Source organism: Oncorhynchus kisutch, unplaced genomic scaffold (assembly GCF_002021735.2).
Source record: "Oncorhynchus kisutch isolate 150728-3 unplaced genomic scaffold, Okis_V2 Okis05a-Okis16b_hom, whole genome shotgun sequence".
Classification (NCBI taxonomy): domain Eukaryota; kingdom Metazoa; phylum Chordata; class Actinopteri; order Salmoniformes; family Salmonidae; genus Oncorhynchus; species Oncorhynchus kisutch.
In genome coordinates, this window is record NW_022261982.1 from 3,335,171 (window position 1) to 3,359,586 (window position 24,416).

At 40.4% G+C, this 24,416-nt stretch overlaps 2 protein-coding genes across 3 annotated transcripts; one reads left to right on the plus strand and one right to left on the minus strand.

Annotated features, from left to right (window-relative positions):
- On the minus strand, positions 1–24,165 carry LOC109877057 (nectin-1). 2 transcript variants are annotated; one of them, XM_031813285.1, is made up of 10 exons: positions 23,939–24,165; positions 3,393–3,728; positions 2,885–3,169; positions 2,711–2,746; positions 2,440–2,545; positions 2,270–2,335; positions 1,971–2,054; positions 1,761–1,778; positions 1,557–1,604; positions 1–1,305 (listed from the first exon to the last, which is right to left on the minus strand). In XM_031813285.1, the coding sequence occupies exons 2-10, from the start codon at positions 3,649–3,651 to the stop codon at positions 1,284–1,286; spliced, it is 924 nt and encodes a 307-aa protein (XP_031669145.1). In that variant the 5' UTR covers positions 3,652–3,728; positions 23,939–24,165; the 3' UTR covers positions 1–1,283. The 2 variants fall into 2 exon arrangements, with proteins under 2 accessions (XP_031669145.1, XP_031669144.1); XM_031813284.1 differs by lacking the exon at positions 23,939–24,165 and adding an exon at positions 4,848–5,021.
- Positions 14,537–18,353, plus strand: LOC116359772 (zinc finger protein 665-like). The gene is made up of 2 exons (XM_031813323.1): positions 14,537–14,545; positions 16,371–18,353. Exons 1-2 carry the CDS (start codon positions 14,537–14,539, stop codon positions 17,799–17,801), a joined length of 1,440 nt encoding a protein of 479 aa, XP_031669183.1. The 3' UTR covers positions 17,802–18,353.
- Positions 24,166–24,416: the final 251 nt, after the last annotated feature.

Here is a 24,416-nt window from a genome sequence, read left to right on the forward strand (position 1 = left end):
TAACGAGCTGGATATGATTTATTACAACCATTTTTCCCCAAAATGTATGTATGCTGTAGCCTATGTACTTCTGTGGATGCAAGGACAGTCTATTTAAAGCATGAGAACTGTTTCATGGTGGCCGGTCTGTCGTTTCCTTCCTGCACATCAGTTAGCCTGACTACCTATCCTCATCGCTCCGGCCAAACACCACGCCCACTAGCGTTTCTTCTCCACCACGAGTCTGGATTTGCTTTCCTTCCCAATGTCTTAAGAATGTGAAAACATTCTCACCATTCTGATTGGTCCCAGAAACTGATGGGTTGAGCAAGAGTTGACTTACATGAATCATGTAATTGGCTTTGATACTCTGATTGGTTAAACTTCTAATTGCTGGTTAATTTATTTTGATGTCAGCACAAATTATTTCTAGTATGGAAACTTTTGTCATTTATACTTGAATAACTTTGAAAAACTGTATTCACATTTCTATGTCCTTATTGTCCATGAATTTCTAGTGGATAGGCCATAAGGTTCAAGAGAAAATTGTCTAATGAAAAATCATCTAATCAACAATAACATTATTTTTTATTAACTCTAATTGTATATATTTTACATGTGATAAGGCCACACAGAGGGCCAAAGATAATTACAGACATGTGATAATCTGAAGTGATAATCTGAAAAAAACTCACTAGATCTTATAAAATTCACCCCCAAAACTTGAAAGTTGCCAAAATTCTGGTAGTTTACTGGTAATATACCCTCCCTTTGAAACCTTAAATTGAATAGATTAAATTAAACATTATCCAGAAGGAACATTACTTGTGGCACGTCACACAAGATAAAGAAACAGCAACACACATGACAGATGCACATGCTTACAAGGTATATACAAGATAAACATTTAAAGCTGTACTGATGCCGTCTCTTGGTTTTAAGAGGTCAAAACCTGAGTGTTACCTAATGGCAGAACTGCATATTGATTGTTCAGTGGAAGTGTCCAATATGATTGATGTTCCCCTCTTACGTGTGTGGTCTTTGTAAATGTCTCAGAGAGATTTTTGGTTTCTCCCTAAAATCTTTAAACTGACCTGCACAACTCTCCCTTGGCCCTAGGGTATCATGACCTGAGACAAACCAGGCAACGAAGATAACTGTTGTAACAGGCTCAATACAATATCTTTAAAAAGGACTGTTTTTAAAAAATGGATTGATTGTCACAGACTTTTAAAGATAAAATAACATGAACCAGATTAGTCAGTAATGATCAGGTGTGTGTGTGGCAATGTGAATACAGTCACTCAGTAGTCATTGAAAAGGTTCCTGAGAAAGAAAAGAGGAGGAAAGAAAATCATAATGTTTCAATTGGATGAAAACACAGGTCATTGTGAGGTAATAAGATGGTCTGACAGCCATTGTGACAAACATTACAGAACAGATATTAACATGCAGCTGAGTGCATGATGCTGTCACCATGACTACTCTATGACCACCACAAAATTACATCATTTCAGAGCTTCTTCCTCAAGAGAGAGACTACAGCAGACAGTGAGAGAGTGAAGGTGTAAACCTACTTCTTTACAGCCTCCTGAGCTTGTTGCATCCTGCGCTTGTCAGACGAGCTGAGGGATTTTATCCAGAAACAAGAGGAGATATTTGAATTATGTTTCGATTTTTGGGTAACTGTAATTTATACTAAAAGCTTTGTAACATTCTCAATATTGGTCTGTTTCACGCTTTCTATCGGGATAATCAAATGAAGTTGTAAAAATACTCACATTTGTGATGGACTGGAGCTTGGTGTGAAAAATATCAAAATAGACAATGTCACAGCAGGAAACATAACACACAGAAAGACATTCCCAAGTTTTATTCCCAAGTTTCATTCCCAAGTGTTTCATTCCCAAGTTTCATTCCCAAGTTTCTTACTCAATGAGAGAGATTACAGAAGACGTTAAGACTATGAAAGTATGAGAAGATAAACCTACTTCTTAGTCATCCTACGCTTGGTTGTTGAGCTGTTTGGTGAGCTGGTTGCTGAGCTGTTTGGTGTGCTTGTTGACGATTGTGACCTGAAAAAACAAAAGGTAATAAAATTATTACTTATCTTAAATAGCTGTTAAAAGTGTTAAAGAGATACCCACATGTGTGATGGACTGGAGGTTGGTGTGACACTGAAATAAATCTAAATCAACACTGTACTGACAAGAACCACATCATCTGATTCATTATTATTTTAAAACAATTATTTAATGATGAAGGATGATCTTTAGAATGAGCATCTTACTGTTTGGATGTTGGTGGTGTCTTTAAGGGAGTTCTGCTGATTTCAGGGTCAGGAACTGGGGGTTTTCTACATTAAATTAGAGATCAACTAGTAAACAACTGGCAGTCAAATCACATTAAATTCAGAATAGCTGTTTTCAGTATCAAGGAAGGAAATGGTTTTCTCTCTACCTGGAAGAGGTATCTTTTCTCCTCTTTTGCCGCCATATTACACAGAATACAGCAATGAAACACATTAAACACAACACTGCACCCATCACTGCACCAACCACTGTACCTGTGAATGAGAGAGATGACAAGAGAAGGTCAACTTCCCAGGTACACTACACCAAAGCCTCATACATGTAAATATGGCTCTGCACCACACCTGAAAGTTGAATAGGAAAAGAGCCAGTCAATAGGTTGATTATGACCTGTCATTATTAGAATAACAACCACTTACCACTGATCCTGTCATCATCAGGGAACTGAGATTGACCTAACACAGAAATACACAGGAAGTACTTCATCATGAATCCAGGCAGTACTTCATCATGAACACAGGCCGTAAATCACCATGACATCATGTTCCTGATCATGTCAGTATATTACACATTGATCTATAGACATTTCTCACCAGTAATTGAAGCTGGAATCACCATGGAAACATTCTTGGTGACATCACTGAAGGACATAGAAGCAACACACCTAACCTCTTTGTCAGTTAGACTGGACACTACCACTGTTACAGTAGTTGTCATAGTGACAGTCCCATTGGGATGGGTGACATCAACCATGGTGGAATGTTCTATCATGATGTCATCCCAGGTTACTATAGGAACAGGTCGTCCAGTAGCAGAACAGGACAGAGTGGTGTGACTGTTGTTGGTTTGTGTGATGAGGAGTGAGGGTCCATACAGCTCTATAGAACAACAACAAACACAGTTTACAGTGAATGTAAATACCATAATGGTTTCATGCACATTATTTACTAAATGATTCCATTAAATGATTTACTAAATTATCACATTTTGATAAATGGTTGCACGACATTGGAAATATGAGCTGATGAAATGGCTGCCTGAAGTTCTGAAGAAGTTGTTCTGGGTCAATAATTTACAGCACATTATGTTATCAGATTTTACCATTAATTTGGAGGCAGGTCGTTCCACTGATAGGTCCATCTGGAAAGGTGTTAAACAGACACTTGTAGCAGGACTCGTCTCCTCTTGACACTCCTCTGATGATGATAGAGCAGCTCTGCAGTCCCTCGTCTTCAAACTCCACGTTCCTCTGAAAAGGTGGGTTGACATGGGAACCGCGTTTGCTGTAAGTGGCCACATTTTCATTCGCCTCAGTTGTCTCTTTTTGCCAGGTGACTTGCCGCACGTCTTTGAGTGTCATGAGCTCACAGGTTAAGACTGCATCTTCTCCCAGGGTTGCTGTGACAACCTGCTGGGTTCTTACCAATTGAGAGAGCCCTGCATGAAGACAGTTACAATAGTTATTCGACACTAGTAGTACTCCGAATGGTCAGAAGGGGGACTACAGTGCTAAGGGCAGTTTTGGCGGGAGGAAGTTATGGCACCTGTTGTAAAACTATCAATTTCAGGATAGAATATACATGATATGTGCCTAAGGCCACAGCATACATCACCATTAAAGTACTCTTTAAAGCGACATCAATCATTCCATACAGTAAGAGCATGGAGCTGCAGGTGAAATTATGCATTTCCTATAGTCAAATTAACTGGTTTGTCAACAGTTAACACACAATACGTATGTGTAACCGGTGTGAAATGGCTAGCTAGTTACAGGGGTGCGCACTAATAAAAAAATATATATTAATGCCCAGAATTGTTTACAAACACCTTTGTGTATAGCTTTTGTTTATTAACCTTTATTTAACTAGGCAAGTCATTTAAGAACAAATTCGTAATTACAGTGACGGACTACCCCAGCCAAACCCGGACGACGGTGGGCCAATTGTGCTATGCCCTATGGGACACCCAATCACGGCTGGATGTGACGCAGCCTGGATTCAAACCATGTCCTACAGTGACGCTTCTTGAACTGAGGTGCAGAATCTTAGATCACTGCGACACTCAAGAACCCAATGATTTTCAAGTATGTCACACTCTTGTATATATTGAATTAGTCAACTTTACAGATCAAATATGATCAAACACTGTATAGCCTCAACATTTATTTTGATATCATGGATGGTCAATCCTTGCATCCATTAGTTACATTAGTCTCATAGTCTAGTAGCACGACCTAGTGGCTTAAAGCCTCATGAATCTTGTCCTAGTTCTGTGAAACCAAAACGCGTTGTGCTGTGCCAGGCCTTTGTCTTACTACTTTTTGCTAATAAATACGAATTATTTAACAATTCAGAGTTGGAGGCTATTTACCCATGCAACAAGAAGATTGAGCTACAGCTTCAATATGACATGTATTTCGTGTTGTGAAATTAACAGGCTTGTCAATAGTTGTGAAAGCACACAATTAGATCACGACATTGGCACTAACAATATCGCGCCACTTTCAAAGTGGTAGTCAAATGCGGTATTATCATGCATAAAACTGATATAACTCACCATTAGGGAGGAATATGAGCAGAATAAACAGAGACTTGAAGAGTGTAGGAGACATGGTGAAAATGTAATTTACTACAGTAATGAAACAAGAGAAAAAGAGCGGGAAATTCCTTATTCCCTTACACCTGCACCATAGCCTGGGTAACCGTCTGTTTATGCTCTCTTGCCAACGCCGTCATTGAATTGCCATAGCAACAATGTTTAGCTTGTCAATGACAATGGAGTAGGCTAAAGCACAAACAGATCTGGGACCAGGCTACCTCCTGCATAAAAGTGAAAGTAAACTTGCTCTCTGTATTCTGTCTACAGTCACAGTTAAACTCAATCAATTTAGTATTGTGTATATCTGCTGGGGAAATTTGCTGAGGCTTTTTCTTCAGAAGCGTGAAAATAATAAAATTGTTCAATTAACTGTGGAATCTAACACAACAAGCATCTGGAAATTCTGTATTTACATAATAAAATCAATTACGATATGAACTCAAACTCGACACACTTCAATCTAATGAAAATAGGATATCAAACAATCGTCCTCAACATGACATGAAAGCGGTACCGATGCACCAATTCTGGACCCTGAACAGCTTCTACCCCCATGCCATAAGACTGCTATATAGTTAGTTATATAGTTAACCAAATAGCTACCCGGACTATCTGCGATGACTATTTTTACACTAACTATTTTGACTCGTCACGTTTGCTGCTGTTACTGTTTATTATCTATCCTGTTGCAGTCACTTTATTCCTAGATTAATGTAAATATCTACCTCAATTACCGTGTACCCCTGCACATCGACTCGCTCTCCCGTGTATATAGCCACATTATCCTTAGTTAATGTGTATTTATTGTTATTTTTATTATTACGTGTTATTACATTTCTATTATTTCTCTATTTTCTTTCTCTCTACATTGTTGTGAAGGGCCCCTAAGTAAGCATTTCACTGTTAGTCTACATATGTTGTTTACGAAGTATGTGACATTTGATTTGATTTTGAAGTTGTATGCATTGCACTGACAGAGGAATCATAGATGAGATCAGACTTGCAATGTAACTCAATAATACATGATGTAGGACAAGTTTATTAAAATGCATTGGAGAGATGGAGCACATGAGAACATACACGATATCTGAAGACAGTGGGCCTGGCTTCAGCTTTTGTATCTGTGGTGTAGGGTAAAGCAACAATGTTGTCATGGCAACATTTTCAGATAACGATATTGTTTCTCAAGAGCTATGGGACTTTCTGAACTTTGGCCGAGCCTAGGCACTAATGACGCCAAAAGCATTACTTTACTTAAGTAATAATTACTATTACTTAATTGATACCCAAGATTTACTTAACCAACACACACCATAAGTCCATTTTTTTCCAATCACTTTTTCCTACCACAATACCTCATACACCTTACACCAATACATGTTCAACACGTGCTGTCATTTTTAAATGAATTGAGGTGAAATAAGTGGAGGATAAAATATTGCAGACAAAGAAAATAAGAGGACTAATGTTATATTTTGTGAGAGAAGTGAACATTATCTACGCTCCTCTTCTCTTTGGTCTTTCAATAAGTAAACTGCAGGTGGGGCTGCTGTCTTGATATAACCACAATCTGGAGTTTATGTTTCAGCCCAATGATAGCTACATTAGCTGAGGGTATACAAGATCTGATTTCATTCCAGAAGAGTTACAGGGTGTGTTGAGGGGTGGTGTTCCGCCCTCCGAGCCCATTGGCATGGTGCAGGAGCAGATAGGATCACAGTAGTGGAATGGGGTAGTGGGTTTTTAATGAGTGTAGAGTTAGTTGGAATGGTATTTTTGGGGGGTATATATTTTTGGGGGGGTATAGAACATTTATTTGATGTTTTTTTCATTTTGTAAGACAAAGTATAATGGGTATATATTATCCTCCAGATGGGGGCGGTAATGCCACATTTTTGATCCCAACCACCGTAAAAATCCAGAGGAGAAGAAGAGGAAGAAGTTCCGGGTAGGCGTGGACCATTCTTCAGAATAACGAAGGCGTTAGAACTGTGCTGTCAAGACGATAACCGTTGTATGTATTACTACAGGTATGTCTTTGCACGTTTCTACTTTCTAATATCGAAAGAACATGTCATAACATGGTCGGTAACAAATCCGTAACAGAGGTTGTTATGTATTTTTTTTTTGTCAAACCGAGTGAGAGAAGAACGTGAACAAATATTGTACATGTCGCATAGCTAGAGGTTTGGGGTTTGTCTTTTTGAATGTACTGTACGTTATTTCAAGGTAATTTAATAAAGAATCAATTTAATTGAGATGTTATTGTTTTTTTGTTAAAAAAAGGCTCACGAGCATGTAAAATGGCGGTGACCATTCTGTCTGTGTTTAGTGTTATGACACAGTAAAAACACCACATCAATCAAATTGTAGTCAGTCAAGAAAAACACCTGTGAAAATGTGTATCTTAGACGAAAATCTGTGCTTTTCTCCTAAACAACTGCCATTAACACAACTTTCTAATGATGATTGAGAAAAATGTAGGATATTCTGCCACCATTATTTTGTAAGGATTGATCATCTGAAATCAGAATAGAAATACCTTTTTATCAGTAAAATCACTGTGGAAGCCCTAAACATATTATAACCTATGTAATAATTGCATTGTTTGCACTATAATCTGTTAGTTCATATGCCTTGCCCCTGTGGTATATAGGCTTAAGGCCTAGACAATAAGACGCAGTGACAGAATAAATTCAACCACACCTTTGTTTCATTACAATAGCGGAGAGCAACATCTGTCCAGTGAAGTCTACAAAACATATTGCCTGTAACAAACAGTTATATGACCGACAGCATGGTCAAGCAAAGTAATGTTTCATACATTTTTGGACGACTAAACAACTATTGATTTAGAACCATGGAGAGTTACAGCAAGTCACAAAGAAAACAGGAGCTGCCTCCACTATTCCAGCACCATTTCAACTTCAACATTTCTACATCTAATCACCTATGCTTAGTCTAATAAAGTGATAGCTAAAAGATACCCAAAACGATTTAGTCTAATCAACATAAGCTAAATATGTTGTGGCTGTCCATGGCACTGGTTTGTGTGTGTGTGTGTGTGTGTGCGCGCAAGTAGAAAACACATGTTGACTCACCCTACTTGTAGAGAAACGCCAATGCTATCCAACTCTTTCCTGTTTCCTAAACGGTCTAGAACACGCTTTTCGTTTTTGATGTCCTAGGCTACCTGGCTAAAATGCTTGCTCACTAGGCTTTCATGGGCAACAATGCGCCAGGCCAGCTAGGTAACATTAGCATACTGAAGTGCATTCGGAAAGTATTCAGACCCCTTGACTTTTTCCAAATTTTATTACGTTACAGCCGTAAAAAAAAAAGTGATCTACACACAATACCCCATAATAACAAAGCAAAAATAGTTTATTTAAAATTTTAGTTAATTTATTTAATAAGGTTTATAAAAACCTTATTTACATAAATCATCAGGCCCTTTACTCAGTACTTTGTTGAAATACCTTTGGCAGCGATTACAGCATTGAGTCTTCTTGGGTATGACGCTACAAGCTTGGCACATCTGTATTTGGGGAGTTTCTCCCATTGTTCTCTGCAGATCCTCTCAAGCTCTGTCAGGTTGGATGTAGGGTGTGGCTGCACAGCTATTTTCAGGTCTCTCCAGAGATCTTCGATCGGGTTAAAATCTGGGTTCTGCTTTGGCCACTCAAGGACATTGAGACTTGCCCCGAAGCCACTCCTGCATTGTGTTGGCTGTGTGCTTCGGGTCGTTGTCCTGTTGAAATGTTAACCGTCACCCTAATCTGAGGTCCAGAGTGCTCTGGAACAGGTTTTCATCAAGGATCTCTCTGTACTTTGCATTGTTAATCTTTTCCTCGATCCTGACTAGTCTCCCAGTCCCTGCTGCTGAAAAATATGCCCACAGCATGATGCTTCACCGTAGGGATGGTGCCAGGTGTCCTCCAGATATGATGCCAGAACAGCTTCAATGCGCCTTGGCATAGATTCTACATGTGTCTGGAACTTCCTGTGTGGAAGCACTTCATGCTTTCAATATACTTTGTATCCCTCATTTATTCAGAATGTTTCCTTTATTACATATAAAATGGACAGAGTTTTTGCTTGAGTTGCAAAACAAAATGGAAAATAAAGTTGCAGATAACGTTTGGAATGACACAGTTTCATGCGTACAACATCTAAAGACCTGTATCACTATACTTAGAGCTTTGTCTCTAAAAGGACCAATTAGGGTGTTTTTGTGCCGCCTTTGTTGATGTTTATTCCATGGCCTAGCAGTATGGTCCAATTCACATGTTGTCATTCCTACTGCCTCTGATCTGGCAGACCCACTAAACACTCACTAAACACAAATGCATTTTTCAATGATATCTTAGTGTTGGAGTGTGCCCCCGGCTATCCGTAAATGAAATTAAAAAACTGGAAAATCATGCCATCTGGTTTGTTTAAAGTTTCGCCTTTGCAGAAATCGCTGGTTGCAAAAATGTGAATAGTTCACCTAATTTCAGTTTGTGGCAAAACAAGCAGCCATTGTGTAGAGAATCATTGTACCATCTAAACCACTGTGAAATATATTTTCCATAACCAAAAATAATGTATATTCAGTTGTTTGACCGAAAGTAAAGGACTCCAAAACTAAACTTCAGAATGGAATGCACAGAAATGGCTCATATAGAATGTATCTACCGCTTCTTAGACTTGAAATATCTATAACTCACAAATGTGCATTTGGTCGGGTTGCCCAAGAAGTTACATATTGTTGCTTTGATATAAGGAATTTGATGTATAGCATTTACTTTTAGCCAGAAGAGGACTGGCCACCCCTCATAGCCTGGTTCCTCTCTAGGTTTCTTCCTAGGTTTTGGACTTTCTAGGGAGTTTTTTCTAGCCAATGTGCTTCAACACCTGCATTGCTTGCTATTTGGGGTTTTAGGCTGGGTTTCTGTACAGCACTTTGAGATATCAGCTGATGTTCGAAGGGCTATATAAATACATTTGATTTGACTCAAGAATGATAATTTAGTTCTTTTTCCACCACTGACAATGTGGTTTTTGAGAGTGAAAATCTAAAATGAAGACAAGGTTATTCAGTAAAATAGTACATAGTGCTGCCTAAAACAAACTGCAACCTTGTACTAAATGTTTTTTTGAGTCAGTTATGCATTTATATTCATGTATTTAATCTACTATAGGTTACATGTAATTACTTTGTCATTTAAAATGTGCACTTTGTCTAATGTAAATGAATGAATGTTTTGTTGTCAATGTTTAGCTGCCTGATCTATTGAAATTAGATAAGTGATTAAGAAGTGTTAGCTTTTTACACGGTTTATTTAGAACCTAACAGACAACTAGTCAAAGCTCCAAACAAATATATTCACCCACTGGGTCAAACAGCTGCATAAGACAGACATGTTTACACAAACTACTTGCCCATCTAGACAGACAACTCATCTCAGTTGCTAGACAGTAACTTAAGTGGTTCCTCTCATTGGTGTAGTCATGGCCCTGCCTTCTATGTGTGTATGTCATAGGAGTGTTTCCTTCATCTGACCTGACCTCGGCCCACATTCCTCACTCCTCCCTAATCCACGGCTATACAACCTTATCAGTGACTGAAACCAGACCGTTGCCCTTCTCCTCTCCATATCATACATGAGATTTAACCATAACATGTTCTGACAGAATGTAAACCTTCTGCACTCCCCTTTCTCCCTCAGTACATTTGCATACACCCAGTTCTAATATGTTGATATGAATGAGGATAGTTCAAGTTAGAACCCAAGAGAATAAATATAATATATTTTTAGAGAATAGAGAAAGCGCCAGAACTATCAAGTAAATAACTTTTTGTGTCTGTTTCTCTTTATTACTACAGCCCGACTCAGATTAAGTCCGAGGCCAGTAACATCAACACTAAGGACAAACCCAGCCTGCCTCTCTCCTTTCACACTGAGTCCAAACGTACAGTCACTGGGTCCTGATTGTGACAGTTGAGCCCAGTTTGCACTGCAGGATCCAGAGATGGCATCAGTGAATCTGGAAGACTGCAGTCAAACACTGGAGCTGAATGTCAACATTAAAGATGAAGAGGAGGAGGAGAAGATTGGGAAATCTGTTAGTCATGGTAAGAGCAGGTTCTGTCTATAAGTTATCTTCAGAAGTTAGACCTCCACAAGTTATGACCCAGTCTGTTGCTAGGTTGAATTCTGTAATTCTGACAACACATCCCTGAACAACTGGTCTATCTGGAGTGATCAGAGAGTAGACTAAAGAAGTGAAGTAGACAAACTGACAGTGTTTTGAAGTTGTATGAAATGAGTCTGTGTAGTTACTAGGCTTGGGTGGTATACTGTATACCAGGGTATTTGGAAAACGCCACGGGATGGTTTTTCAATATCGTTGAAACTATTTATTTGATTTTTAAAAAAGCTAATATTTGTATAAATGCTCCAAGGTCATCCTTGGAGCCTTTTTCCTCGCTAGGTTTCTTCCTAGGTTCCTCCCTTCTAGGGAGTTTTTCCTAGAAACTGAGCTTCTACATCTGCGTTGCTTGCTGTTTGTGTCTTAGACTGGGTTCCTGTAAAGGACTTTGTGACAACTGCTGATGTAAAAAAGGGCTTCTTAAAATACATTTGATTGATATGTACAGTTGAAGTTGGAAGTTTACATACACCTTAGCCAAATACATTTAAACTCCGTTTTTCACAATTCCTAACAATTAATCCTAGTACAAATTCCCTGTCTTAGTTCAGTTAGGATCACCACTTTATTTTAAGAATGTGAAATGTCAGAATAGTAGTAGAGAGAATTATTTATTTCAGCTATTATTTCTTTCATCACATTCCCAGTGGGTCAGAAGTTTATATACACTCAATTAGGATTTGATAGCATTGCTTTTAAATTGTTTAACTTGGGTCAAATGTTTCGGGTAGCCTTCCACAAGCTTCCCACAATAAGTTGTGTGAATTTTGTCCCATTCCTCCTGACAGAACTGGTATAACTGAGTCAGGTTTGTAGGCCTTGCTCGCACATGCTTTTTCAGTTCTGCCCACACATTTTCTATGGGATTGAGGTCAGGGCTTTGTGATGGCCACTCCAATACCTTGACTTTGTTGTCCTTAAGCCATTTTGCCACAACTTTGGAAGTATGCTTGGGGTCATTGTCCATTTGGAAGACCCATTTGCGACCGATGTCTTGAGATGTTGCTTCAATATATCCACATAATGTTCTTTCCTCATGATGCCATCTATTTTGTGAAGTGCACAAGTCCCTCCTGCAGCAAAGCCCCCCCCACAACATGATGCTGCCACCCCCGTGCTTCACGGTTGGGATGGTGTTCTTCGGCTTGCAAGCCTCCCCCGTTTTCCTCCCAAACATAACAATGGTCATTATGGCCAAACAGTTCCATTTTTGTTTCATCAGACCAGAGGACATTTCTCCAAAAAGTACGATCTGCTTCTTCCTTGCTGAGCGGCCTTTCAGGTTGTCGATATAGGACTCGTTTTACTGTGGATATAGATACTTTTGTACCTGTTTCCTCCAGCATCCTCACAAGGTCCTTTGCTGTTGTTCTGGGATTGATTTGTACTTTTCGCACCAAAGTACATTCATCTCTAGGAGACAGAACGCATCTCCTTCCTGAGCGGTATGACGGCTGCCTGGTGCCATGGTGTTAATACTTGTGTACTATTGTTTGTACAGATGAACGTGGTACCTTCAGGCGTTTTGAAATTGCTCCCAAGATTGAACCAGACTTGTGGAGGTCTACAAAATTTTTTTCTGAGATCTTGGCTGATTTCTTTTGATTTTCCTATGATGTCAAGCAAAGAGGCATTGAGTTTGCAGGTAGGCCTTGAAATACATCCACAGGTACACCTGTCAATTCTAATGTCATGAAGCTTCTACATTTTCCAAGCTGTTTAAAGACACAGTCAATCCACAGATATGTAGCATGGACTCTAGGGCTGACACCATTTAGTCGATTATTTGGTCGATAGGCTGTTGGTCCACCAAGATTTCTTTAGTCGAGCAGTAGCAAATATCAACAAAAAAAATCATGACAAGACACCTGTTTGATTCACGTCTGTCTGAATGGACTAATGGACTACAGTTATTGCTTGTGTTTCCTGTTTGACTGTTTGTTTAATAGCCTACTGATTCCATGAGCACCGAGCCTCACGTAACCACGTTGGATAAACAATTTCACTAATTCGTCTGTTTGTTGTCTTTGCTATGCTGTAATAAACACTTTACTCTCTCTCTGTTTAAATAGCCCCTTTGGTATTATTTATGATTCATTTAGTGTCCGATAATAATAATACCCCTCCCTTTTCTTGATATTTCTTGATTATTACTATTATTATGACCATCATTATGATAATAGGTAATGCCGTTATCCTTAGTAGGCTTAGTATAATAGTCTTGTATAAGTCTTTGGCCTGAATGTCAAGCGTCACGTCTGGAGGAAACCTGGCACCATCCTTACGGTGAAGCATGGTGGTGGCAGCATCATGCTGTAGGGCTGTTTTTCTGCACCATGGACTGGGAGACTAGTCAGGATCGATGGAAAGATGAACAGAGTAATGAACAGAGAGCTCCTTGGTGAGAACCTGCTCAGGACCTCTGACTGGGGAGAAGGTTCACCTTCCAACAGGACAACGACCCTAAGCATACAGTCAAGACAACACAGGAGTGGCTTCGGGACAAGTCTCTCAATGTCCTTGAGTTGCCCAGACAGAGCACGGATTTTAACCCGATCAAAAATCTCTGGAGAGACCTGAAAATAGCTGTCCAACCTGACAGAGCTTGGGAGGATCTGCAAAGAAGAATGGGAGAAACTCCCCAAATACAGGTGTGCCAAGCTTGTAGCGTCATACCGAAGAAGACTTGAGGCTGTAATAGCTGTCAAAGGTTCTTCAACAAAGTACTGAGTTAAGCGTCTGCATCGATATGACATTTTCGGCCGATACGGTAATCTGACATTTTCCTTGCCCGTAAAAAAGATACCGATAACCAATATTACATTTTTTTTGTGGCCTTTTAAACATTCTAATACAGTTAAATAGTTAACACACACACGGACGCAGCGGTCTAAAGCACTGCATCTCAGTGCAAGAGTCGTAACAACATTCCCTGGTTCGAATCCAGGCTGTATCACATCCGGCTGCGCACAATTGGCCTTGTGTTGTCTGGGCAGTCATTGTAAATAAGAATTTGTTCTTAATTGACTTGCCTAGTTATATAATGGTTTTGCACACACACACACACACACACACACACACACACACACACACACACACACACACACACACACACCAAAATGTTATTTTATTGGCATTTAAGTATGTCCCCATTACCAGTAAAACATCATCAAAACCTATTTCTTTCACTTACTTGCTGTGCTGTTTCATTCGCAACCAGGATGTCTATGGAACGCCGTTTGGGTTTTTGAGTGTCAAATAAGATACACATCAAATAACACTATTTGACGTGTCAAATAATCTTGTTGACCAATCAGGACCTGAATATGACTGCACATCACAATAATTTTACACATTCATAAATGTTTTACATAGTGTAATCAATGTGTAATAACTATCACTCGTATTTCATATGTCACAACGATTCATCGATAGGTATGCTGATAGCTATGATGCTGGTAAAGTTGTCTCGCGCAGGTACAGTCCTGGTCAGAAAAAAAAGGCAGCTAGCTCATGGATGCAAACAATGTTCTTCCCCAAAAACATAGCAAAATGACATCTGTTTCAGTAGCTAAAGTTAGCTAGCTGACTATATAGATGGGTGTCATCTAAAATAACCCTAATTTATAAGACTGTTCTTATTTGATTAATGGTGGTCGGACCCATCTATGTGTAGCTAGCCACAATAAGGATTAGCCACAATAGTGGACTTTGCGGTTAGCCTTCAAAATAAAGGTATGGCATAATTCTACTATTTGTATTCATTTGCATCACTGTCAATGACATACTTTTATTTTGTAGGCAAACCGCAAAGTTCACTATTGTGCCTAATCCTTATTGTGGCTAGCTTCACAACACATAACCCGGTCCGGTCGAGCCTCACTAGCTAGCTGGCTGCTTATAACGTTAGCTTTGGGCAACAGGGTTAAGTAGCTGGCTAGCTATTTATTTTCATGAACTGAAGTTAAATTTAATAGGCGAACCACAAGTGACAACCTAGCTAATACCTAGCTAGGATTCCTAAATTATTGCTAAGAATAATGAAAAGGACTGCAGTTTCTACTGGTCATTGTTTTCAGGCTGGTTGTATTGGTGCTAACTATGTACCAAGCTAAAGCTAGCTAGCTAAATGAATGCTGTGTCGCACGTGTAGCTTCATTTTACGTGGCGTCATTACGTAGGTATGCACGGTAGCTTCATTTTACGTGGCGTCATTACGTAGGTATGCACGGTAGCTTCATTTTACGTGGCGTCATTACGTAGGTATGCACGGTAGCTTCATTTTACGTGGCGTCATTACGAAGGTATGCACGGTAGCTTTGACATTGCTTTTTAACATCGGCGTTAAACTACACATCAGGCCGATACTGATGTTGGCATTTTTTTCTAATATCGACAGATATGTTCACCGATATATCGTGAATCCCTAGTCTGAATACTTATATAAATGTGATGTTCTGTTTTTTATTATTTATACATTTCTAAAAAACTGTTTTTGCTTTGTCATGGGGTAATATGTGTAGATTGATGAGAAATAACATACAATGTAATGTATTTTAGATTAAGGCTGTTACGTAACAAAATGTGGAAAAAGTCTAGGAGTCTGAATAATTTCCGAATGCACTGGAGAAATACATGTTTAAACATTTTGGACCAATTGATTAGTTGAAAGAACAAACTACTCTTGGTTAACCACATATTTTTGTTGTTGTTGGGGACAGCCCTATTGGACTCTACAAGGTGTCGAAAGCGTTGTACAGGGAGGCTGGCCCATGTTGACTCAAATGCTTCCCACAGTTGTGTTAAGTTGGTTGGATGTCCTTTGGGTGGTGGACCATTCTTGATACATAAGTTAAACTGATCAGCGTCAACCTAGCAGCATTGGAGGTCTTGACACAAACCGGGGCGCCTGGCACCTACTACCATACCCCATTCAATGGCACTTAAATCTTTTGTCTTGCCCATTCACCCTCTGAAATGCACACATACACAATCCATGTCTCAGCTGTTTCAAGACTTAAAAATCCTTCTTTAACCTGTCTCCTCCCCTTTATCTACACTGATTTTAAAGCAGATTTAACAAGTGATATCAATAAGGGATCATAACTTGCACCTGGTCAGTCTATGTCATGGAATGAGCAGGTGTTCTTAATGTTTTTTCACAAAAACTTGACTTTTTTTCCTGATGCTGTTCACACAGGTGACGTTGAGACATTCTCTACATCCAGAAAGCAGCAGGAAGATCACAGAGCTAAGAGGTCTCACCACTGCCCACATTGTGAGGAGATTTTCCCAATGCTATCAAAGCTAAAAATACACCTGAAAATACACACAGGAGAGATTCTGTATTCCTGCACTGACTGTGGGAAGAGCTTCACAACATCAAGGGCTCTGACAGTTCATCAGAGAGTGCACACAGGAGAGAAGCCTTACTCCTGCTCCGACTGTGAAAAGAGTTTCTCCCGATTGGATAAGTTAAATAGGCACCAACTAATACACACAGGAGAAAAGTCTTACTTCTGCTCTGACTGTGGGAATTGTTTCGCCCAATTTAATACCTTAAAATCTCACCAGCGTATGCACACAGGAGAGAAGCCTTACTCCTGCTCTGACTGTGGGAAGAGTTTCTCTCAACTGGGAAGCTTACAAACACACCAACGTATTCATACAGGAGAGAAGCCTTACTCCTGCTCTGACTGTGGGAAGAGCTTTAGAACATCAGGGGCTCTGACAGTTCATCAGAGCGTGCACACTGGAGAGAAGCCTTACTCCTGCTCTGACTGTGGGTGCAGATTCTCTCAACGGAGAAACTTAAAAAACCACCAACATATACACACAGGAGAGAAGCCTTACTCTTGCTCTGACTGTGTAAAATGCTTCACAACATCATATGAGCTAACAGTTCACCGGAGAACACACACAGGAGAGAATCCTTACTTCTGCTCTGACTGTGGGAAGAGTTTCTCCCTATTGGATACCTTAATCAAACATGAACGTATACATACAGGAGAAAAGCCTTACTCCTGCTCTGACTGTGGGAAGAGTTTCTCTCAACAGAGTAACTTAAAAAGACACCAACGTTCACATACAGGAGAAAAGCCTTACTCCTGCTCAGACTGTGAAAAGAGTTTTTCCCAATTGGATAAGTTAAATAGTCACAAGCGAATACACACAGGAGAGAAGCCTTACTCGTGCTCTGACTGTGGGCAAGATTTCTCTCAACACAGCAGCTTAAAGAAACACCAACGTATACACACAGGAGAAAAGCCTTACTTCTGCTCTGACTGTGGAAAATGCTTCACAACATCATCTGAGCTAACAGTTCACCAGAGAACACACACAGGAGAGAAGCCTTACTTCTGCTCTGACTGTGGAAAATGCTTCAAAACATCATCTGAGGTAACAGTTCACCGGAGAACGCACACAGGAGAAAAGCCTTACTCCTGCGCTGAATGTGGGAAGAGTTTCTCTCAACAGAGCAACTTAAAAAAACACCAATATTTACATGCAGGAGAAAAGCCTCACTTCTGCTCTGACTGTGGGAATTGTTTTACCCAATTATATACCTTAACATGTCACAAGCGTATACATACAGGAGAGAAGCCTTACTCCTGCTCTGACTGTGGGAAAAATTTCTCTCAGCACAGCAGCTTAAAGAAACACCAACATATACATAAAGGAGAAAAGCCTCATCAGTTCTCTCAGACCAGCTAAGATTAAAGTCCATCACTTAATTCTCATGTCATAAAGCAAGTGGTAACACTGAATTGGATCCTATTGTTTCTCACTGTGAGAACTGTGCAGAGGAAATGGAGAATTAGAGAATGTTAGCCTCTCTTTACTAATCAGTGTACACCTTGTCAGTTTTGGTGTGTTTTGTTAGCTTCTACTGTAAAGATATTGAGATGACCTTGGATTTGTCGTTAAGGTTGAATAACCTCTGCGGTTTCTCTTGTTGAAAATATGGAGTCTGATGGTTGATTTGGTGGTGCTGCTTCCCTCTGCAGTTTTCTGTGGGAATAAGCTAGTAGACACAACATGTATCAGATAGAGATGGTGTGAGGATCAGTTTTCACCTTTTGTTTGGGTGTATTTTTTTTTTGTTGACTACTAAGGGACTGTAAGGTATTTATAATAAGGGATACCTGGAGAAAATCATATCTCTGAAATGGAAATGGATGGCCCTCCCTTCATTTAAATATATTTTTACCCGACCCTCCCTGAACACTTGACAACAAAAAAAACAAGTGACCCTCCCCTACACCCAAAATAATAATTTAAATATGAAGTGGATTGCAGAGAACTTGCCTACTGTTTACCCTCACTCCTTGGACAGACCAGAGTCTTAGATATGCCGTTTTAGAAACTGTTCTGCGTTTTGTAAGCGTTACATGGCAAAGTAGCCAGAAGGTTGTGGTTTCGCAGAACACCGTGGATAAGGGTAGGGGTGAACATACAGGTCCCTCCACTAATATTGGGACACTTGGTAAATATGAGCAAAACGGGTTGTGAAAAAAATGTGTTTGCTGTTTATCCTCTTGGTGTTTCATTCAAAATATTTACAAAAATTAAACCTTTGAATTAAAGTAAAATGATTGAAAAAAATACATGTGAAATAAATGTTTTTCTTCAAAACATGTGTTGCACAATTATTGGCACCCCTAGAAATGATTATGAGTCAAATCTAAATGAAGTATCTTCCCATTCATATTTTACCTTCTTAAGTTCACCTGAGCGATTAGGAACACTTAAGTGGTAAGCCATGACTTCCTGTTTCACTGGGGTGTAAATATATGGTGACACACAGGCCAAGGTCCGATAGTCATCCATCACTATTGGAAAGATGTGATAATGTGCGACAAATGGTTGTTGAACTGCACATTTCCACTATCAGGGCAATAATTAAGAAATGTAAAGTTACTGGAGATGTTAACAATGGGCCTGGAAGAGGACATGTGTCTATATTGACCCCACGCACAGTGAGGAGGATGGTTCGAGTGGCAAAAAACATCTCCAAGGATCACAGCTGGAGAATTACAGATGTTAGATGGGTCTTGGGGTCAGAAAGTCTCCAAAACTACAATCAGATGCCACCTACATAACCACAAGTTGTTTGGGAGGGTTGCCATAAAAACGCCTTTGCTGTCATCAAACAACAAACTCAAGCGCCTACAGTTTGCCAAACATTACTGGATCTTTCAATGGGACCAGGTTCTATGGTCAGATGAGACCAAAATAGAGCTTTTTGGAAACAAACACCAGAGGTGGGTTTGGTGTAGACAGAAAGATATCCATACAGAAAGTACCTCATCCCCACTGTGAAGTCTGGTGATGGATCTTTGATGTTGTGGGGCTGTTTTTCTTCCAAAGGACCTGGACCACTTGTGGGGATACATGGTATCATGGACTCCATCAAGTACCAGCAGATATTACATCTAAACCGGACTGCCTCTGTTAGGAAGCTTAAACTGTGCCGTGGTTGGATCTTCGGGCAGGACAATGATCCAAAGTACACCTCGAAAACAACACAAAAAATGGTTTACTGACCACAAAGTCAAGGTTTTGCCATGGCCATCCCAGTCCCCTGACCTGAACCCCATAGAAAACCTGTGGGATGAGGTGATGAGGAGAATCCACAAGTGTGGGCCTCGGAATCTGAAGGATCTAGAGAGATTCTGTATAGAGGAATGGTCTCAGATCCCTTGCCATGTGTTCTCCAACCTCATTACGCATTATAGGAGAAGACTCAGAGCTGTTATCTTGGCAAAGGAAGGTTGCACAAAGTATTGAATGAAGGTGTCAATAATTGTGGCACCTTGAAACGTCCTTGTCACCTTGAAAAGTCCTTGTTTTTGGAAGAAAAGCACATTTAAAATAACATAAAATTGAAAATATTCAACCCTAATGGTGATTGGAGGAATTGGCTGACAAAATCTATGGATAGTTGACTATAATTACATCTGTCAAACAGGTGCAGGTCTACCTCTTATTTATTAAATAGGAAGATATATTCTCCAACACAAAGCGCTCTTGTTGTTAGTAGCCTAAAGCCATTTTCATTTGAAAACCGTTTAACTGAATTAGACCTTCTCGAATTAGTCTACTTTCAGCACTCATCCGTTGTCCATCTGTAATGTAATTTACTCTAATATGGCTTATGGAGATCAATAACTCAATAGCTTCATTATATTGTTTTAATTCAAATCAATTATAGTCGTAGCTCTAGTTTTCCTCGTCTTCAGGTTCCCCCTCTCCAACTGAACAGGACATCAGTAGGCCTAGTCCGCGCGCACAGATTTTTTAATTTTTTTCAAATCAAATGTTAATTGTCACATACAACAGTGAAATGCTTACTTACAAGCCCTTAACCAACAATGCAGTTTTAAGAAAGTGCCACCGTACACAGCACAGTCATTGGTAGGTAGCACTGAAGGGTTTACCTCAGCAAGAACAGGGCAACAGATTACATTTTTATTTTATTTAACTAGGCAAGTCAGTTAAATAGCATGCTCTAGAGGCAATGTATGGTATTGCTGTATAAGTGAGTTAGCATGTTTTAGATGTAATGTATGGTATTGCTGTATAAGTGAGTTAGCTAGCATGCTATAGAGGCAACGTATGTTATTGCTGTATAAGTGAGTTAGCATGTTTTAGATGTAATGTATGTTATTGCTGTATAAGTGAGTTAGCTAGCATGCTATAGAGGCAATGTATGGTATTGCTGTATAAGTGAGTTAGCTAGCATGCTTTATTTGCAATGTATGGTATTGCTGTATAAGTGAGTTAGCTAGCATGCTATAGAGGCAATGTATGGTATTGCTGTATAAGTGAGTTAGCTAGCATGCTATAGAGGCAACGTATGTTATTGCTGTATAAGTGAGTTAGCATGTTTTAGATGTAATGTATGTTATTGCTGTATAAGTGAGTTAGCTAGCATGCTATAGAGGCAATGTATGGTATTGCTGTATAAGTGAGTTAGCTAGCATGCTATAGAGGCAACGTATGTTATTGCTGTATAAATGAGTTAGCTAGCATGCTATAGAGGCAATGTATGGTATTGCTGTATAAGTGAGTTAGCTAGCATGCTATAGAGGCAACGTATGTTATTGCTGTATAAGTGAGTTAGCTAGCATGCTATACATGTAATGTATGTTATTGCTGTATAAGTGAGTTTGCTAGCATGCTATAAATGTAATGGCCGCATTAGCTAATACACCGTTGTTGTTACAGATTCATGCCATCGACAGCCATCAACATCATTGAGCCCTGCACATCTATGTAAGAGTGGCAGGTAGCCTAGCGTTTAGAGCGTTGGGCCAGTGAAACCAAAAGTGAAAAATCTGGCGAAGTGCCCTTGAGCAAGGCACTGAAGAAGAAATTATTATTTAAAACCCAGACGACCTTGGGCCAATTGTGCGCCACCCTATGGGACTCCCAATCACGGCCGGATGTGATGCAGCCTGGATTGGGAACGCCTATCCATTGCAGTGTAGCCTAGTTTTATATATACACTGCTCAAAAAAATAAAGGGAACACTAAAATAACACATCCTAGATCTGAATGAATGAAATATTCTTATTAAAAACTTTTTTCTTTACATAGTTGAATGTGCTGACAACAAAATCACAAAAAATGATCAATGGAAATCAAATGTATCAACCCATGGAGGTCTGGATTTGGAGTCACACTCAAAATTAAAGTGGAAAACCACACTACAGGCTGATCCAACTTTGATGTAATGTCCTTAAAACAAGTCAAAATGAGGCTCAGTAGTGTGTGTGGCCTCCACGTGCCTGTATGACCTCCCTACAACGCCTGGGCATGCTCCTGATGAGGTGGCGGATGGTCTCCTGAGGGATCTCCTCCCAGACCTGGACTAAAGCATCCGCCAACTCCTGGACAGTCTGTGGTGCAACGTGGCGTTGGTGGATGGAGGGAGACATGATGTCCCAGATGTGCTCAATTGGATTCAGGTCTGGGGAACGGGCGGGCCAGTCCATAGCATCAAAGCCTTCCTCTTGCAGGAACTGCTGACACACTCCAGCCACATGAGGTCTAGCATTGTCTTGCATTAGCAGGAACCCAGGGCCAACCGCACCAGCATATGGTCTCACAAGGGGTCTGAGGATCTCATCTCGGTACCTAATGGCAGTCAGGCTACCTCTGGCGAGCACATGGATGGCTGTGCGGCCCCCCAAAGAAATTCCACCCCACACCATGACTGACCCACCGCCAAACCGGTCATGCTGAAGGATGTTGCAGGCAGCAGAACGTTCTCCACGACGTCTCCAGACTGTCACGTCTGTCACATGTGCTCAGTGTGAACCTGCTTTCATCTGTGAAGAGCACAGGGCGCCAGTGGCAAATTTGCCAATCTTGGTGTTCTCTGGCAAATGCCAAATGTCCTGCACGGTGTTGGGCTGTAAGCACAACCCCCACCTGTGGACGTCGGGCCCTCATACCACCCTCATGGAGTCTGTTTCTGACCGTTTGAGTAGATGCATGCACATTTGTGGCCTGCTGGAGGTCATTTTGCAGGGCTCTGGCAGTGCTCCTCCTGCTCCTCCTTGCACAAAGTTGGAGGTAGCGGTCCTGCTGCTGGCCTCCTCCACGTCTCCTGATGTACTGGCCTGTCTCTTGGTAGCGCCTCCATGCTCTGGACACTACGCTGACAGACACAGCAAACCTTCTTGCCACAGCTCGCATTGATGTGCCATCCTGGATGAGCTGCACTACCTGAGCCACTTGTGTGGGTTGTAGACTCCGTCTCATGCTACCACTAGAGTGAAAGTACCGCCAGCATTCAAAAGTGGCCAAAACATCAGCCAGGAAGCATAGGAACTGAGAAGTGGTCGGTCTGTGGATACCACCTGCAGAACCACTACTTTATTGGGGGTGTCTTGCTAATTGCCTATAATTTCCACCTGTTCTCTATTCCATTTGCACAACAGCATGTGAAATTTGTCAATCAGTGTTGCTTCCTAAGTGTGATTGACTTGGAGTTACATTGTGTTGTTTAGGTGTTCCCTTTATTTTTTTGAGCAGTGTACCATCCCAGCAGCGCAAAAACTAGGGAAGGAAGTCAATTTTATTAGAAATATAACTTTGCACTGTGCTTCTCCCTGTATGGTCTTGGTATAGCCTAGGCCTATAGTATAGGCTATGGATCATGTTGGATTCTAACTACTTTATTGAACTTTGTATAGGAAAGTTACTGTGAGACGAGTATAGAAGGTGTCTGTCCAGACATGTTTTGTTCTTGCTGTGTATTAATATTTCTAAGGATGGAGGTTAAGAGCAACAGGCTAGCCTCAGTTCCTGATAAGTCAGGTTAGTTTCTGTGGAACTAGGGCAAGGAGAAAGGTGGAACTCAACATCGAGATGAGGACAACAGTTGAAGAGAGAAGAAACCTCTGGGAGGAAGGCGGCAGGGGTCCACCCCAAACAAAGTCCCATCTCACGCTGCTCTGGACTCAGGCAGGGCCATGACAATGTAATAAGTAAGAGGAACAGAGATTGATTGTTTATCTTGGAAGTGGTGAGTGGTGACTCCACCTAGTTGGAAGGTATAAATATATGCTTGTGTGACTTGTATGTTGTATTTGCAGCTGAAGCATCCAGTGGGACGAATAAAGCGCGTTTGTGCTTTTACTAGTTGTCCATCTGTGTTTCTACTCTGTTCGTTCAGAGCTTGATATTGCGGACCCAGCAGAGAATCAGGGATGAGGGGCATCATGAGATACTATAATATACAACTAATTCTCAAACCCTGAGCAATGAGACGTTTAATTGATTACAAATTACATGACCCTCCCCGGAATGTAATTAATTAGTTAATTAAGTTGACTAACCTTGAACGGTAAGACACGTCTGCTTGCGTCTTGATCCACTCGGGTAAACATTGAAGGAACAAATATAGCAGGCTTCTTCTGCCCATGTTACATTCTTCGTAGTAATAGACGTCGAGTTGAGAGATGCCTCCGTGAAACCCACCTTGCCAGATTCTCCATTGAGTCACAGCCTCTGCCAGTTGACATTGGGTCCAAATGGGTGCATGTGTAATGAGAACGCAATCTGTTGGAATAAATTGATACAAGCGCGTATTTTAAAGAGCGCTCCATAAGCCACGCCCCAGTGGGCAGAGTTAGCACGTTGGAATGGGACACGTTTTAATACAATATAAAAAGCCTCTAATTTTACAATGGGTCCGCCATGGCTCTGTTTAGCCTAATTATGCCAATATATTTGAGATCAGTGTATTGCAGTTAATGTCTTATTTGACTTAATAAGCTAAATATATTTCAGTAGTAAACAACGAAACAATAACGA

Excerpts from the sequence above, each read along its gene's own strand:
- LOC109877057 (XM_031813284.1), bottom strand. The coding sequence starts at position 4,902 with ATGTCTCCTACACTCTTCAAGTCTCTGTTTATTCTGCTCATATTCCTC. Across the intron at positions 3,729-4,847 it reads GCTCATATTCCTCCCTAATG|GGCTCTCTCAATTGGTAAGA; the intron begins GTGAGTTATATC and ends GTCTTCATGCAG. Across the intron at positions 2,336-2,439 it reads AGAAAAGATACCTCTTCCAG|AAAACCCCCAGTTCCTGACC; the intron begins GTAGAGAGAAAA and ends AATTTAATGTAG.